At 40.9% G+C, this 19,052-nt stretch overlaps 1 protein-coding gene across 2 annotated transcripts in view; it reads left to right on the top strand.

Moving 5' to 3' along the window:
* Positions 1-19,052, top strand: part of LOC126281191 (uncharacterized) — a 236,605-nt gene that overhangs the window by 142,652 nt on the left and 74,901 nt on the right. For both annotated transcript variants that reach the window (XM_049979903.1, XM_049979911.1), the window contains exon 14: positions 14,502-14,616. In XM_049979903.1, the coding sequence (XP_049835860.1) occupies positions 14,502-14,616 (115 nt within the window). The remainder of the gene's footprint in view (positions 1-14,501; positions 14,617-19,052) is intronic.

Genomic DNA, 19,052 nt, shown 5'->3' with positions numbered 1-19,052 from the left:
CTCACCATATAACGGAGATGCTGAGTCGCAGATAGGCAATTATAGCTTTCTGCCGTTAAGGCCTTTGTCAACAATAGACAGCCATACACACGCGGGCAAGCGCGCGAACACACACACACACACACACACACACACACACACACACACACACACACACACACACGCGCGCGCGCGCGACTGCAATCTCAGGCAACTGAAACCACACATTCCATCCTGTATCTTCCATTGTTAGATTTAATAAATTTATCATAGACGAAATACCTATTCTTGACTGCTGTGACCATGTGCTGTTAAAACTGAAATAAAATAGGCACTTTTACTGAAGCTGGACTAACAGTCCCTGTTAAGATATTCTTCTATAGAGTAAAGGAGATGCCTATCAAAAAGCCTTTCAGACTCTGTTTAAACTTTGATTTATTGAAACCAGGTTTTTAATGGTTGCTGGCAGTTTATTGAAAATCTGTGTTCCTGAATATTGGACCCTTTTTTATACCAAGGTAAGTTTATTTTAGGTCTTTATGTAGATTGTTCGTATTCCTGGTATTGATACTATGTATTGAGCTATTGGTTGGAAAGGGAGATATATTACTTGCAACGGATTTCATGTAGGAATAAATATACTTGAAGTAATGCTTAGGATATAAAGTTCCTTGAACAGGTTTCTACATGATGTTTTTGAATTAACACCCAAATGAGTCTTATTACTCACTTCTGCATGCTAAAAATGTTTGCTCGATTTGACAAGTTACCCCAGAATATGATCCCGTTGGACATAACAGAATGAAAGTAAGCAAAGTACACTCCTGGAATTTGAAATAAGAACACCGTGAATTCATTGTCCCAGGAAGGGGAAACTTTATTGACTCTTTCCTGGGGTCAGATACATCACATGATCACACTGACAGAACCACAGGCACATAGACACAGCCAACAGAGCATGCACAATGTCGGCACTAGTACAGTGTATATCCACCTTTTGCAGCAATGCAGGCCGCTATTCTCCCATGGAGACGATCGTAGAGATGCTGGATGTAGTCCTGTGGAACAGCTTGCCATGCCATTTCCACCTGGCGCCTCAGTTGGACCAGCGTTTGTGCTGGACGTGCAGACCGCATGAGAAGACGCTTCATCCAGTCCCAAACATGCTCAATGGGGGACAGATCCTGAGATCTTGCTGGCCAGGGAAGTTGACTTACACCTTCTAGAGCACGTTGGGTGGCACGGGATACATGCGGACGTGCATTGTCCTGTTGGAACAGCAAGTTCCCTTGCCGCTCTAGGAATGGTAGAACGATGGGTTCGATGACGGTTTGGATGTACCGTGCACTATTCAGTGTCCCCTTGACGATCACCAGAGGTGTACGGCCAGTGTAGGAGATCGCTCCCCACACCATGATGCCGGGTGTTGGCCCTGTGTGCTTCGGTCGTATGCAGTCCTGATTGTGGCGCTCACCTGCACGGCGCCAAACACGCATACAACCATCATTGGCACCAAGGCAGAAGCGACTCTCATCGCTGAAGGCGACACGTCTCCATTCGTCCCTCCATTCACGCCTGTCGCGACACCACTGGAGGCGGGCTGCACGATGTTGGGGGTGAACGGAAGACGGCCTAACGGTGTGCGGGACCGTAGCCCAGCTTCATGGAGACGGTTGCGAATGGTCCTCGCCGATACCCCAGGAGCAACAGTGTCCCTAATTTGCTGGGAAGTGGTGGTGCGGTCCCCTACGGCACTGCGTAGGATCCTACGGTCTTGGCGTGCATCCGTGCGTCGCTGCGGTCCGGTCCCAGGTCGACGGGCACGTACACCTTCCGCCAACCACTGGCAACAACATCGATGTACTGTGAAGACCTCACGCCCCACGTGTTGAGCAATTCGGCGGTACGTGCACCCGGCCTCCTGCATGCCCACTATACGCCCTCGCTCAAAGTCCATCAACTGCACATACGGTTCACGTCCACACTGTCGCGGCATGCTACCAGTGTTAAAGACTGCGATGGAGCTCCGTATACCACGGCAAACTGGCTGACACTGACGGCGGCGGTGTACAAATGCTGCGCGGCTAGCGCCATTCGACGGCCAACACCGCGGTTCCTGGTGTGTCCGCTGTGCCGTGCGTGTGATCATTGCTTGTACAGCCCTCTCGCAGTGTCCGGAGCAAGTATGGTGGGTCTGACACACCGGTGTCAATGTGTTCTTTTTTCCATTTCCAGGAGTGTGTGTAAGTTTTTTTTATACTTATAGCTCCTACATACGACATCAAAATACAGACTTGCTTAGGTGCTTGAGGTTCTGTGGCATGCTTTTCCCAACTGAATTTATTATTGAGTTGTAATGGCAGAAATTTAACATTTTCAACCTCTCCAATCTGCATCTCTTCATATATTGTACACATGCTGGAAGGAAATCTTGTACAGATTCTGAACTGCATATAGTGGGCCTTTTCAAAGTTTAATGACAGTGAGTTACCTTTAAACTGTACTGCACAGATGTTTTGCAAAGACATCCTTTGTTTCCCATTATTCAGATAACAATCAAACCATTTCGCAGCACTGCCGGTGACACCATAATATTCTAATTTACTTAAGAGAATGCTGTGATTCACACAGCCATCTAATGAATTACGTACAGTCTCACTGTACATGTAAATAGCTTTCTCTATATTAGAACCCTTAAGAAACTCGAACTGACTTAGACAATATGTTATTTGCAGTCAGATGCTTACGGAGATGTTTGAACACAATGTTTTCAAATATTTTTGAAAAAGCTGGCAAAAGTGAAATTGGCCAGTAGTTTGACGGTACCTCTTTATCCCCCATCTCGTAAAGAGGCTTGTTGTTGTTGTTGTTGTGGTCTTCAGTCCTGAGACTGGTTTGATGCAGCTCTACATGCTATCGTATCCTGTGCAAGCTTCTTCATCTCCCAGTACTTACTGCAACCTACATCTTTCTGAATCTGTATAGTGTATTCATCTCTTGTTCTCTCTCTACAATTTTTACCCTCCACACTGTCCTCCAATGCTAAATTTGTGATCCCTTGATGCCTCAGAACATGTCCTACTAACCGGTCCCTTCTTTTTGTCAAGTTGTGCCACAAACTCCTCTTCTCCCCAATCCTATTCAATACTTCCTTTATGTGATCTACCCATCTAATCTTCAGCATTCTTCTGTAGCACCACATTTCGAAAGCTTCTATTTTCTTCTTGTCCAAACTATTTATCGTCCACGTTTCACTTCCATACATGGCTACACTCCATACAAATGCTTTCAGAAATGTCTTCCTGACACTTAAATCTATACTTGATGTTAACAAATTTCTCTTCTTCAGAAATGCTTTCCTTGGCATTGCCAGTCTACATTTTATATCTTCTCTACTTCGACCATCATCAGTTATTTTGCTCCCCAAATAGCAAAACTCCTTTACTGCTTTAAGTGTGTCATTTTCTAATCTAATTCCCTCAGCATCACCCGATTTAATTCGACTACATTCCATTATCCTCGTTTTGCTTTTGTTGATTTTGTTGATGTTCGTCTTATATCCTCCTTTCAAGACACTGTCCATTCCGTTCAACTGCTCTTCCAAGTTCTTTGCTGTCTCTGACAGAATTACAGTGTCATTGGCGAACCTCAAAGTTTTTATTTCTTCTCCATGGATTTTAATACCTACTCCAAATATTTCTTTTGTTTCCTTCACTGCTTGCTCAATATAAAGATTAAATAACATCGGGGAGAGGCTACAACCCTGTCTCACTCCCTTCCCAACCACTGCTTCCCTTTGATGTCCCTCAACTCTTATAACTGCCATCTGGTTTCTGTACAAATTGTAAATAGCTTTTCATTCTCTGTATTTTACCCCTGCCGCCTTCAGAATTTGAAACAGAGTATTCCAGTCAACATTGTCAAAAGATTTCTCTTAAGTCTACAAATTCTAGAAACATAGGTTTGTCTTTCTTTAATCTTTCTTCTAAGATAAGTCATAGGATCAGTATTTGCCTCACGTGTTCGTATATTTCTACGGAATCCAAACTGATCTTCCCCGAGGTCGGCTTCTACTAGTGGTCGAAGTGTGGAAGATTTAAAATGTGGACTGGCAATGGCAAGGAAAGCATTTCTGAAGAAGAGAAATTTGTTAACATCAAGTATAGATTTAAGTGTGATAAAGTTGTTTCTGAAAGCATGCGTATGGAGTGTAGCCATGTATGGAAATGAAACATGGACGATAAATAGTTTGGACAGGAAGAGAATAGAAGCTTTTGAAATGTGGTGCTACAGAAGAATGCTGAAGATTAAATGGGTAGATCATATAACTAATAATAAAGTATTGAATAGGATTGGGGAGAAGAGAATTTTGTGGCACAACTTGACTGGAAGAAGGGATCGGTTGGTAGGACATGTTCTGAGGCATCAAGGGACCACCAGTTTAGTATTGGAGGGCAGCGTGGAGGGTAAAAATCATAGAGGGAGACCAAGAGATGGATACACTAAGGAGATTCAGAAGGATGTAGGTTGCAGTAGGTACTGGGAGATGAAGAAGCTTGCACAGGATAAAGTAGCATGGAGAGCTGCATCAAGCCAGTCTCAGGACTGAAGACAACAACAACAACAACAACAACTACTACTACTACTACTACTACTACTACTACTACTACTTAAAATTCATACAAATATCTACTATCTTTGCTTAGTTGAGAACAGTAACTGTGTCATTATGACTTGCTTATTAGGACCTTGCAATTGCTGTGTTTAGCAGAGTGGCACTAACAAGAAGTGTACCAATCAAGTTCATCCCATGTCTTACTCAACAAAATGACTTGTGAAATAGTCATATTAGGAGCTAACTTCGTCATGTGACTGACTGTGGCTATATTCCAGTTTCAGATAGTGTGCATTGGTACTTCACAGTGCAAACATGGGAAAGGTTTGGAGGAAAGTGCCCTTGTGAACAACTGTGGTGGCTAACTGTTACATTAAAATCTTGTTGACAGGGAGAAAGGAGTTAACAATGCTGAGCTGTAAGGTGACTGATAGTGCAACCCAAATGTCAAAGTTGAGCGAGTCAGTGGTATGCAGATTACAGCTGGAATGAATGATACTGCATGGAAAGGGATTCAGGAGTCTAGAAGTGAAGTCTGTACAACAAATATTTCATTGACAATACGCATAAAATTGTTGTTAGACAGCAGTTTGTGCAATAATATGAAGAACATACAGAAATACTTGCTTTGTGAAAACTTTACATCTTTTGTTGCCCATAACTGTACTTCAAGGCTAGCAAGGAAACTCTGTGAAAAATTATTCTGTTTGTGGTCTTTGGTTTTAAGAGGTGCTGAAATAAACAAGTCGGCATGTGTGTGCTACATTTACCAAAAATGAAGTGTCAGGATTAAAGCAGGTGATTTATGCAGGTGAAACATGGATTTATACATATTACCCTGTCAACAAATGTTGCCACATGCATAAGGAGTATTTTCAAACAAAAGTGCCAGTTACTTTAAATTGTTGTGCTATGCTTGGCATTGGCGTATAGATGTGTAACATGTGATAATACTCCACTTGTAGGAGTAGTGGAGGGTATGTTATTATTACCTAACCCTACCACTTGTCAAGCATTGATATGACAGTGCTGACATTTAGTTCTCTTAGTTCACTATTTGGTATAGATGATTCTAACTTTTGGATGAATTAACATTTATGATGAGTTACAACTGTGTGGTGGATGCAACATGAACCCAATCATCCAAATTTTACAGACTGTGCGCAAACAAATGCATGTCTTGTACATGACTCACAGACTGATTCAAAGCTTAACCTTTCCTCTAGTTCAGCTTGCCAAGTCAGTTTCATCTCTTGCTCCCCAGACGGTCTTTCCAGAGTCGCATCTTTTATTGGCTGTCTGACTGGACTCATTTTCAGAGCTTGAAATACCATCCTTGTAATTATTTTGATTCATATTGGGAAAACAACCCACACTGTTTTCTTATTTTTATGTGCAATCTCATTCAGCATATCTTACAAGAAGCAGCCCCCAGTGGGAAGATCAACTTTTTGAAACCAAATATATGGTGATGTAGGTTAATACTCGGGTATCACACCTTGCAGCCATTCACCCAGTTGGGCCCTCAGTTGCTAGTAATTGACAAAATAATTTCTGAATATTGCATAAAAAATGTTTTATATAGATTTGATGTGTTGTGTAAAGGGTAGGTTCAGGGCTTCACATGCTGCAGGTTGTGGGTTAAAATTTTGTCAGGTGCATTAATTTTTTTAAAATTTCGATTACATTGTCACATAATTTTAATCACCGTGTGAACTTTTTCATTTGTTTCATTGTTTTCTTTGTATCATTCTTTTACCACGTGAAACTCTCTTGAAAAACAAAAGATGAAGTAACCTATTTATAATGACTGTGCAATGATGTGCAAAATGTATTTTTTATTACAAGAGGTGCAAGCGTTTTGCATGGGAATCATCATACGAACATTTAAAACAGCATGAATTCCTATTGCACTACAGAGAAATTAAAACAGGTGAAGATTTAAATGAAAGAACTGTCTATAAGTAGAACGAAATTTCAACAAAATGAAGAATACTTGCAAGGAATGTAATAACCTGAACATAAAAATAGGATGATAAAATAAACTAAATCAAAAGTAATACATAAAATTAACTAAACACACATGAACAAGGATTTCAAGTGGGAAAAGAATGTCAGCAAGAAAAATGAGAGTTGATGTTATGATTAAAATTATGTGACTATAATAGAGGGAAACAGTCCACGTGGGAAAAATATATCTAAAAACAAAGATGATGTGACTTACCAAACAAAAGTGCTGGCAGGTCGATAGACACACAAAATTCAAGCTTTCGCAACCAACGGTTGCTTCATCAGGAAAGAGGGAAGGAGAGGGTAAGACAAAAGGATGTGGGTTTTAAGGGAGAGGGTAAGGAGTCATTCCAATCCCAGGAGGCAGAAGTACAGAGGCAAACATCTTGTTGAAAGACAGGTCAGGTATGAGCGGCGGCAACTTCAAATTGGTGGGGGTTGCGGCCTGGCGGATAACGAGAAGAGAGGATATACTGAAGGGCAAGTTCCCATCTTCTGAGTTCTGACAGGTTGGTGTTAGTGGGAAGTATCCAGATAACCCGGACAGCGTAACAATGTGCCAAGATGTGCTGGCCGTTCACCAAGGCATGTTTAGCCACAGGGTGATCCTCATTACCAACAAACACTGTCTGCCTGTGTCCATTCATGCGAATGGACAGTTTGTTGGTGGTCATTCCCACATAGAAAGCTTCACAGTGTAGGCAGGTCAGTTGGTAAATCACGTGGGTGCTTTCACACGTGGCTCTGCCTTTGATTATGTACACTTTCCAGGTTACAGGCCTGGAGTAGGTGGTGGTGGGAGGGTGCATGGGACAGATTTTACACTGGGGGCGGTTACAAGGGTAGGAGCCAGAGGGTACGGAAGGTGGTTTGGGGATTTCATAGGGATGAACTAAGAGGTTACGAAGGTTAGGTGGACGGCGGAAAGACACTCTTGGTGGAGTGGGGAGGATTTAATGAAGGATGGATCTCATTTCAGGGCAGGATTTGAGGAAGTCGTATCCCTGCTGGAGAGCCACATTCAGAGTCTGATCCAGTCCCAGAAAGTATCCTGTCACAAGTGGGGCACTTTTGTGGTTCTTCTATGGGAGGTTCTGGGTTTGAGGGGATGAGGAAGTTGCTCTAGTTATTTGCTTCTGTACCAGGTTGGGAGGGTAGTTGCGGGTTGCGAAAGCTGTTTTCAGGTTGTTGGTGTAATGGTTCGTTGGTGTAATGGTTCAGGGATTCCGGACTGGAGCAGATTCGTTTGTCACAAAGACCTAGGCTGTAGGGAAGGGACCGTTTGATGTGGAATGGGTGGCAGCTGTCATAATGGAGGTACTGTTGCTTGTTGGTGGGTTTGATGTTGACGGACATGTGAAGCTGGCCATTGGACAGATGGAGGTCAACGTCAAGGAAAGTGGCATGGGATTTGGAGTAGGACCAGGTGAATCTGATGGAACCAAAGGAGTTGAGGTTGGAGAGGAAATTCTGGAGTTCTTCTTCGCTGTGAGTCCAGATAATGAAGATGTCATTAAATCTGTACCAAACTTTGGGTTGGCAGGCCTGGGTAACCAAGAAGGCTTGCTCGAAGCGACCCATGAATAGGTTTGCATACGAGGGGGCCATCCTGGTACCCATGGCTGTTCCGTCTAATTGTTAGTATGTCTGGCCTTCAAAAGTGAAGAAGTTGTGGGTCAGAATGAAGTTGGGTAAGGTAATGAGGAAAGAGGTTTTAGGTAGGGTGGCAGGTTATCGGCGTGAAAGGAAGTGTTCCATCACAGCGAGGCCCTGGACGTGCGGAATATTTGTGTATAAGGAAGTGGCATCAATGGTTACAAGGATGGCTTCTGGGGGTAACAGACTGGGTAATAATTTCAGGTGTTCGAGAAAGTGGTTGGTGTCTTTCATGAAGGATGGGAGACTACATGTAATGAGTTGAAGGTGTCGATCTACGTAGGCAGAGATACGTTCTGTGGGGGCTTGGTAACCAGCTACAATGGGGTGGCCGGGATGATTGGGTTTGTGAATTTTAGGAAGAAGGTAGAAGGTAGGGATGCGGTGTGTCGCTGGGGTCAGGAGGTTGATGGAGTCAGGTGAAAGGCTTTGTAATTGGCCTAAGGTTCTGAGGATTCCTTGAAGCTCCGCCTGGACATCATGAATGGGATTACCTTGGCAAACTTTGTATGTGGTGTTGTCTAAAAGCTGACGCAGTCCCTCATCCACATACTCCCGACGATCAAGTACCACGGTCGTGGAACCCTTGTCCGACGGAAGAATGATGATGGATCGGTCAGTCTTCAGATCACGGATAGCCTGGGCTTCAGCAGTGGTGATGTTGGGAGTAGGATTAAGGTTTTTTTTAAGGAGGATTGGGAGGCAAGGCTGGAAGTCAGAAATTCCTCAACTTACATAACCATAACATGGTATCAAAAAGTCAATCCCACTGCTAGGGACAACTTTTTGTTAGTTTTCCCTTGGTAGCCAATCAACAGGATTATGGCCGTAAAAATTGTCGGCATAGATATTGCTGCTTAACTTACTTGTCAGATATGCACTGATGTTGAAGGGATTTGTTCAGGAGATGCCTTTTGGCCCATAGTAACTAGTCCTTAGTTGCTCTTTTACCTGGGTGCATGGTAGTTGTCGGCTTTCAGCCGCAGAAGTCAACGGTGTAGTACCTTTATAGATGGTGTATCAGTCGGAAATACTAAATGGCACCCCATGACATCCCATCTGATGTTTACTTGAGGTATGAGACAAGTTTCTCTGTAAAATTTAGTGGCTACAATTGTGGCAGTCTATTTCTTTAATTGACATTATAGTGAGTTCTGCACTTGGCAAAGTACTTTGTGGAGGGTATTTTGTGCCATTGCTAGTCATTTTCTTTAACCATTCTCCTTCTTTGCAGATGGTCTTATATTCTTGTTCCATTTTATGTTGTTTCACATCACACACAAGTATTTAATCATGTTTACTGAGTATACCATTGATACTGTATTCAAACATTGTTTCTCCACCCACATGCATTAACTTACATTTATTCACATTTAAATCTTCTCACCAACGATCACTTCAAATATAAATTCTGCCCAAGTCGTCTTGATTACAATTACAGTCATCAAACAGTGAAATTTTTCAACACACAAAAGCTTCATTAGTAAACAATCTCAGATTGCTACCCACCATGTCTGACAAATTGTTTATGTACATAGGGAACAGGAACCATTCTGGATCAATAGTAGATGTATTGTTATTGACTGAACCTCATTGAATATCATTGAGTTACCTCTGCTGATGTGAATTGTGGGTACACTAAGTGAGAAGTCTCACTTGTTCAGAACCCATCGTGTTTTGTATTCAGACAAAAATGTTCTTCACTGTATGTTGCTCATATTGCATGGGTAGTATTGAAATTTCTGTTGCTTCACTGCAACACTCCAACATATTACTTGTTGGCAGTGCACAGGGTATGCTCACCTGACATCTGGTCCATTATGTTTATGATCATCAGCAACTATGAATCGAGGGGGGGATTCAAGGATGGAATGAATGGACTACCAGTAATATAATGTATACTATTGAAACTATAAATAATTCTTTGTGTAGATTCGAATTACAATTTTCCTTTCTATCATAATACTAGTTTGTGGGAGTAAAGTTTGTGATTCGGGGTGGGAATGGGGAGTTCAATCATTAATGTGAGAATGTATGTGAGGCAGGATACAGGGGTATATTTGTGCTTGTGTTCCCCAAACCCTATTCATCCCTAATACTTTGTATAATATTTCTTCTCTTACCTTAATGGTCTTTGCTCACCTTTGTGAGACATACAGTAGGCAAGTGTCTGTTAACAAGCAAATTAGCAGCTAAGAGCCCACATGTGAAATAATTTTGAACTTGGCTATAAGAGAGGAAATATCAGAAGAAAGAAATTGCAGTAGATAAGAAATGGGATCCTCAATTTCCATGATGAGGTAGAAAACCACAAGCTTCATCAGAGAAGAAATGTGTATATAGAATAATATGGAATAAATAAAACAATTACAAAAACAAAATCTGTTTCTAACAGAAAGGAAACCAAAAACAACAATGAGATTTTTTTTGCTTTTTGTTGTTGTTTATTTCTAGTCCGATGATTGATTTGCAGTTGCTCCTTGCTTTAGTTTATGTTGTGCAAGTCTCATCTGTATGTAATTACTGCAACCTACACCCACTTGAACCTGCTTATTGCTGCCAAACCTTGTCTCCTCCTTCCAGATAAACTACTGCCTCAGATGTGTCCATCACTGGTCCCTTCTTTTTGACAAGTTGTGCCATATGGCCCTTTTCAGCTCAAATATATTCAGAACCTCTTTGTTACTTACTCAACATATCAATCTAATCCCCAACATTCTTTTCTAACATCACTTTCAAAAGATTCTCTTCTTCCCTTGTCTTTGCTGTTTATGGCCTATGTTTGACCTTCATTAACAGTACACTCCAAACAAATACCTTCAGACAAGATTTCCTAACATCCACTTACTGCTTTACTTTTTCATGTCAGGAAATCGAAGCTTTCTTGCTTGTCTGCTGTACTTCATCTTGTGGACATTTACTGGTACAGTTAGGGGAGGTCAGGAGCTGTTCCATAACATGATATTCATCACTATCACATCTGTTATCATTTTTATCTAAAAGACCCCACTTGATCAGGTATGACTGCACAGGAGGCTTGGTAAGTTCTCTGTTTAGGAATCTCTGGTGAGATTTAAGTCTTTCATGTCAACAGGAAGCTCCAGATAAGGTGTTTGTCAAAGATATTTTTAAGTTTCCCAACGTATTCATGATCAGCTCTTTGAAAGTTGGAGTCTGTAAATCGAGATGCTTTACATAATTTATTGAGCACTGTGTTTTTCATATAACCAGTTATTAATTGACATTTTTAATTTAAGTTGACCTTTTTGACATGTACAGATCTGGAACACACCAGGCAAGCACATACTGACATGGAGAAGCATTGTGCCCAGGCTGTTGTTCTCATTTGGCCTTCTTACAGTGATGTTTATATGTCAGTGACCAGTCTAATACGACAACTAGTCTTATCTGTGTTCATGATCGTGGCAACGAAGATGGAAAGACATTGAGTCCTATGTCTAAGGGTTTGGTTTAAGGGAGTTTTTGTGGTAGGTCTCTGACATGGTGCTTAGAGTACATTCCAGATTTTGTTTCACTTCTGCAAAACTATTTCCTTGAGTTGTGATAGATCGTTAGCATACAGGAAGCATACAAGAGGGTCACTAATTTACATTGTGCTGGTCATTGGTATACGGGTTGAATAGAAAGAGGTCCAAAATGCTACCCTGGACAATCTGATTTTTCTACTGTTGCTATTGGGTCTTTCTGTCCTCCCATGTGACATAAAACACCTGGGCAAGCCAATTTTTCTGCTTTTGCAATGGGATTTCATGGTTTCACTGTGTCTTAATCAGAACGTAGATCTATGAATGCTGGTCCTTTTTAATTGTTTATGTTCATATGCTGTCTCTATAAGTTCAGTAAGGGACAAAATTGACTGGTGCAAGATTTTCCCGGTCTGAAACTCATCTGTTGGAGAATGAGTTTTCTGTCTGTGATTGCTGCTGTGCAAACCCAAAGCTCAATCCCCCCCTCCCGCACTGCCGCCCCCCAGCACACCGGTTTTAGACCCAGGAAACTCTTACACTATCCAAATTTCTCTCTTTAAGAAACTTCACTCTTGTTATTACCAGTCTGTTTTTTTCCCCCTCTTTCTGTGTTGGCCATAATTTTACTTTCCAAGTAGCAAAACTTATCTACTGCATTATAAGTGTCTCATTTCCTGATTTAATTTCCTCTGCATCAACTGATTTGATTTGACTGCATTCCATTGTCATTATTTTACTTTTGTAGATATTCATCTTATAATCTCTCTTCAAGACACTATCAGTTCCATTCATGTGATATTACAAGTCCTTCACTGTCTCTGACAGAGTTACAATGTCATTGGCAACCCAACTCACATTTAAAGACAACTGCTATTTGTTACTTCAAGTGGAAATTTTAGTCCAGCTCTCCCTGCCTTTCTCTATCATTGTCCAGAATAGTACTTTCCTGAAAGGACAATATCATCAGTGCTTAATGTAATAGTGCTGCTGACTGTGTCTGGTAAATTATTTATTTATATTGAGCACATTAATGGTTCTACTACACCTCCTTCCAGCATGTCTAATTTACTTTTTTGTGTATAGAACATTCATTGTAACATATTGGGTTCTATCTGTCAAGATCTCATCAGACCAATCGCCTATATGTAAAACTACGTTGTATAATTGTAGTTCGGTCATTAGTTCACAATGTGGTAGAGTGTTGAACCAAACACCTTCTAAACCTCTGGGAGGTGAACCTACCTGTTCACCTGCCTCTACCATTTGAAATGGTGTTTGAATAAAACAAGCTGTGTTTCACATGAGTGGTTTTTCCTGAATCCATCCTGATTCTGTGAGAAGAGCATCTTTTCCTACATCATCATCATATTACTTAAATGTTGAATATGCCGTAGGATACTGCAAGAAATGCACATTAGGGGTGGCTTGATCATCTTTCAAAACTCCAGGGGATGAACCTATGTGTTTACTTGCATCCACCGTTTGGTATTGTGTTTGAATAAAGCAAGCTGTGTTTCATTTGAGTGGTTTTTTCCCAAACTCATCCTGATTCTGTGAGAAGTGTGCCTTTTGGTCAAGTGTCATCATGTAGCTAGAACATAGAATGTGCATTAGGATCCAGCAAGGAATGCACATTAATGGTGTTGCTCTGTATTGTATGCATCCATTCTTTTGCCCTTTATGTAAACAGGAGAAACCTGTATTATTTTCCATTCTTATGAGACAATTGTGAATTGTGCCTTGGAGATTATCAACGGGACAGTCTGCTTGGTTCACATGGAATAATCTTGAGTTTTTCAATACTAAGGTTGTTTGTTTCAAATCTATCATTTGGGAGAATGAGTATCAGTCAAATACTGGTATGGTAGTATCCTTAAGAGTGAGAAAAGCAGTGTATAAGAATTACTGTCTACTGTATTGATTTTCAGCATCAGACTCATCAATGAGTATTGGATAGAAGGATTGGATCCATTCTTTGGCTTTACATGTGACTGTGGAAGATAGGAGCATGAAGAGCACTAATGTAATACACTTAGCACAACAGAACAACTTCAGAGAACAAGAGTTTGAATTTAACAGTCAACTGTGTGATATTCTGGCGTACCAACATTAACAATCCAGACCTGTTGTATTGAATTGAATGGAAAATACATCTTTCACTTCTCTTGAGATCACAGAGGGGTATACACATCTCACTTGCCTAATATGCACAGGAGTGACGTTATAATGACACATTCCTGAACACAATAAGTGAGACATGTGTAAGTGTCCACTTCTTAATTTCAGTAATGGATGTGAATGCATTATTTCTCCTAAGTCTTTGATCCTGAATAGCTTAATTTTTAAAATTTTTAAGGTATTAACATGTTTATGGCAATAGGCATATATTTTGAAATGACAAAATAATAACCAAGAATTTTGCTATGTAGTTCCAGAAAGAATAATGATAACTCGTATGCAGTGAAAGGCATATTATCCTGTGAACCCATTCTGATTTCAGAGGAGATTCCATATACAAATACTAGGGAGATACCATCAGAAATGAGCAGTCATTTTTTCCTCTGTATTTTACCTGTTTTGCATGAACAGTTAAAACAAGAATTTGAAGAGCATTTCACTTTTTCCTCTAATGCTTCCCATTTTCTACCACATTATTGTTGTGTTATTATTTTAAAAAACTTCTGTTATTGCAAGCCATTATGATGATTTAACTGTAAATCTGATACACAGTGCGGCTTTCACATCATTTTCAGGGAAAACTGGAGTGATTCTCATTCATCCCATGCAGTAGCCACATCATCCAATGAGGACTTGAAGATACTACCACCGAAGAAACGGAAACCATCAACTGAAGATGGTCTTGCACAGGTAAACATATTCCCCTGACCAAGTTTCCCAAAGTCTCTATCCAGCCATGTGTTGATAACTGTTCAGTTTAGAATTCTGCACACACAATTGCAGTAAAGATAGATCAGTATTCACAACAGAACTGGAGTCAGAGTAAAACACTTCATGAATTATTTTTTTTAAAGAGAAATCATTTTAGATTTAAATTTGATCATTTACTTCTCAAAAGTTTGAGTAATGCCATTGATGAAGTCTGACAGTGGCCACATAAGGACCTGCATAATTTGTAGTATTGCTGGCTTAATGGTTGAGGAAGGCAACTGATGAGCAGTGGGAGAATAATAGAGAAACACAGACGAAGAATATGGTGAAATGGGGAGGAGGGGGACAAAGTGTTGATTAAAGAGCATAAATATAATGGTGACGAATGGAAAAGAAGATGGCAGAATACCTGTTTTACAAATCAAAAATTTCCAGAAGAATTATAAAGCTGATGAGAGGCATCTGTGAAAACAAAGTAAACAGTCAACAATAATACGAGTTACAGACACTTCAGAGATTATTGAGTGGTAGTTGGTAGTGTGTTGAGCAGTAACTCCAGTCTTACCAATGTACTATCTCTGTTGCCGTCTCCTTAATCTTTACCTCTCCTTTTCCTTATAACACATAGGTCCCCCTCAACCTGAGTAACCTATCCCTCATTTCCAGCTTTTCCCAGCCAAGCATGTTTTGCATATATGTTTGCATAAATGTTCTGAAAGCTAGAAGCAGCATTATCTACCTTTTAGTATCAACACTACCTGACTGTTAGGTCTGTAATAATGGTTCCTACCTGAAGATAGAGGTGGGGGATACCTGTATGTCCCAGAGGGTCCAGGTACCTGGAAGGTCTTTAGAAACTGGTGGTCAGAAGATATCCATCCTCAGCACATATGGCTACCACCAGAAATAGTTTTGTTAAATAATAAAACATAAGGTGCAGCCCAACTAAAAATTACTAGCAATGTTTAGAATATTTTAAGAAAACACTCTGTCAGAAGAAATATTCAGGAACTGGATCTACTTTTTGTGAAATGACTTAAGACTGCATACACCATCAAAGATCCTCAAGAATGAAGTTCTACTTTCACTGGTTTTATCACTAGTTCAGCCCTTTAAAGGTTAGTGAAGTACTTGACAAAAGTTTTGGCTCTAAAAGTGAGACATGGTAATGACCACAGCATGATCTCAAAAACTTTCATGGAAAGTATCAGAGCACTGATGATATATCTGAATGACATATGAGTCAGCTTAGCTGTCATGTTTATTTTAAAGTGTGTCCTTGGAGGAAACACTGAAACTGTCATCTGAACAGTTTTTGCCAGATGATGATATTCTGTTTCACCACACGCTCTGAGCAATATACTTTCATCGACGTGAAGAATATTACGAGGGAGGGGTTGTCCTATATCATGTACTATAGCAAATTTTAGGACATTTTCAAAGAACAAGCTCTAAATTTCTATGTCATACATGAAGAACCCATTTATCAATATGTGGATGACACATTGAAACCATGGTTAAATGGTATTGCAGCAGTTTCTATATCACGTGAATGGTTTCCTGTTGAACATTAAATTCACAGTAGATGTAGGGAGAGATGGAAAACTACTCTTCCTAGATTTGCAAGATGTTTCCATCACTTGGGGTAATAAAGGGTTGTCATGAATGTATTACTGCACAGGGTGAAGGCTAACAACCATTCAGAATCCAGATTGGGGCATCTGAAACACAGCTTTTAGGTATTAAACATAGAGGAACAGCTCCGAGACACTGTGCTAGTCCAAGAAGCTGGTACAGACCTCTTTCTTTCTGAGGCACTTTATCCAGCAGAAGAGGCCACATATTACACATTCTGCTCATTATCTAAATCCAGCAAATGACCCAAGAAAGATGGTCTTGGTATCAGAACACCAAGAATGCATTTTGTCTTGTTCACCTGCAGCGATAATTACAGTGGCTGGGAACATTTACATTGAGACTGAATAATGTGCAGAACGTATGTGCCACAGAATGAACCGTAGAAGTCTGCAGTGGCAGAGAAAATATTGGAATATGCTTCCGTAATTTTAGCTCGGTCTCCTTTCTGCTGAGATTCATCAATAATAACTCGTAAGTTAACAATGACAGTTTTGACTCTAACCAAAGTTACTTATGGGGAATGATGGAGGTTTTATAATTTCTTACCTGCTAAACAGAATTATTATGTGGGATCGTTTTTTACCTTTATAGGTTGTACTTATCAAATGATCACTATCATGGTGGCTCTGAATGCTGCCTCACCAACTGCTGTCTTTGTAAGTTAATAAATGGAAAAGTTACTGTTTGCTGGTAAATGAATACCAGAATATGTGCCGGCACATGATACTTATCTGTACAGATGCAGATGTCATTTGGGCTTTGCATATATTTTCCTAAATTATGTGTGACGACAGGCACTTTTAAAATTAGACTAAGACACTGGACAAGTTCTTCATCAGGTTTAGAAAAATAGACTTGTGAAGGGGGAAGGGTAACAGGGTAAGAGTGGGCAAACATGATGCAATGCTGCCTGTGGGAGTGAGCAGGAATGTGGTGGGGTGAGGATATTAGACACACACATGCGCCTGCATGCAAAGTCAACTCTCATACGGAGGACGGGGAGAGAGGGGAGGTAGAGGAAAAGGAGAGAAGTAAGAATACTGAATGTGTTCATGGCACGAGGGCTCTGTAGTGCTGAAATGGGAACAGGGAAAGTGCTAGATGGGTAAAGAAGATGGCTAACAGAGGTTGAGGCGAGGACAATTATTAACAGAGGTTGAGACCAGGATGATTACGAGAACATAGGATATATTGCAAGCAGAGTTCCCACGCGCGCAATTCAGAAAAGATGGTGTTGTTAAGAAGGATCCAGATTTTACAAATTGTGAACTAGTTTCTAAAATTAAAGATGTTGTGTTGGGCAGCGTGCTCAGCAAGAGGGTGAGCCAGTTGTTCCTTGGCCACAGTTTTTTGGTGGCCATTCAAGCTGACAGACAGCTTGTTGGTGTCGTGCCCACTTAGAATGCAGCATTGTGGTTGCAGATTAGCTTGTAGATCACATGACTGGTTTACAGGTAGCCCTGCATTTGAAGGGGTAGCTGATGTTTGTGATTGGTCTGGAATAGGTGGTGGTGGTGGGAGAATGTATGGGACAGGTCTTGTATCTAGGTCTATTACATGGATATCAGCCATGAGGCAAGGGATTGTGTAGGAATGAACAGGGTATTGTGTAGGTTCAGTGGTTGGAGAAATACTACTGTGGGAGGGGTGGGAAGGATAGTGGGTAGGACATTTCTCATTTCAGGGTACGATGAGAGGTAGTTGAAACCTTGGTGAAGAACAAAATTCAGTTGCTTTAACCCTGGGCGGTACTGAGTCATGAGGGAACTGCTCCTGTGTAGCTGAACGATGGGACTTTGGGAGGTGTTGGGTGACTGGAAAGATAAGGTACTGGAAATCTGTTTTTATACAGGGTTGGGAGGGTAATTACATTCTGTAAAAGCCTCAGTGAGACACTTGGTATATTTTGAGAGGGCCCACTAGTCATTACAAATGTGACGGCCACAGGTGGCTAGGCTGTATGGAAGTGACAACATGGTATGGAATGGGTGGCAGCTGTCGAAGTGGAGGTATTACTGGTGGCTGATTGGTTTAATATGGACAGAAGTACTGATGATGTCATCTTTGAGAAGTAATTGTGGGTGCGGATATAGTTGGTCATGGCAGCTAGAAAGTAGGTGGTTGGTTTGGAATTCATTGGATGTTGAGAAAGGCAGTTTTCAACAGCAGTAAGTCATGGGTATTAGGAATGTTTGTGTAAAGGGATGTGGCATCAACAGTGATGAGCAGGACACAATCTGGTAAAGGAACAGGAACTCTTGAGACTCAGTGGAGCAAATGGTGCCAGCAGATAGGATAATAATGTCGGGATCAATTTTTAACTTGTGAATTGTGGATCTTTCTATGGATGTAAGGTTAATCTGCACATCGGGGTGGATCACCGTGACTCCTGCTCATCACTATTGATGCCATCTCACTTTACACTAATGCCCCTAATTCCCGTGGCCTTACTGCTATTAAACAATACGTTTCCCAACACCCAATGGATTCCAAACCAACACTTCCTTCCTAGTCCCCATGACCAACTATATCCTCATCATAATTACTTCCCCTTTGAAGGAATTACCTACAAACAAATCCGAACATGGCTATTCGCATCGCACCATCCTATGCCAACCTATTTATGGGCTATCTAGAGGAATCCTTCCTAAACACCCAGAATACCAAACCCACATGGTTCAGGTTCACTGATGACGTCTTTTTGATCTGGATTGAGGGCGAGGACACCCTATCCACATTTCTCCAGAACCTTAACACCTTCTCCCCCATTCGCTTCA

Source organism: Schistocerca gregaria, chromosome 1, assembly GCF_023897955.1.
Source record: "Schistocerca gregaria isolate iqSchGreg1 chromosome 1, iqSchGreg1.2, whole genome shotgun sequence".
In the NCBI taxonomy this organism is placed as follows: Eukaryota; Metazoa; Arthropoda; class Insecta; order Orthoptera; family Acrididae; genus Schistocerca; species Schistocerca gregaria.
This window is presented reverse-complemented; position numbering and strand designations above follow the sequence as displayed.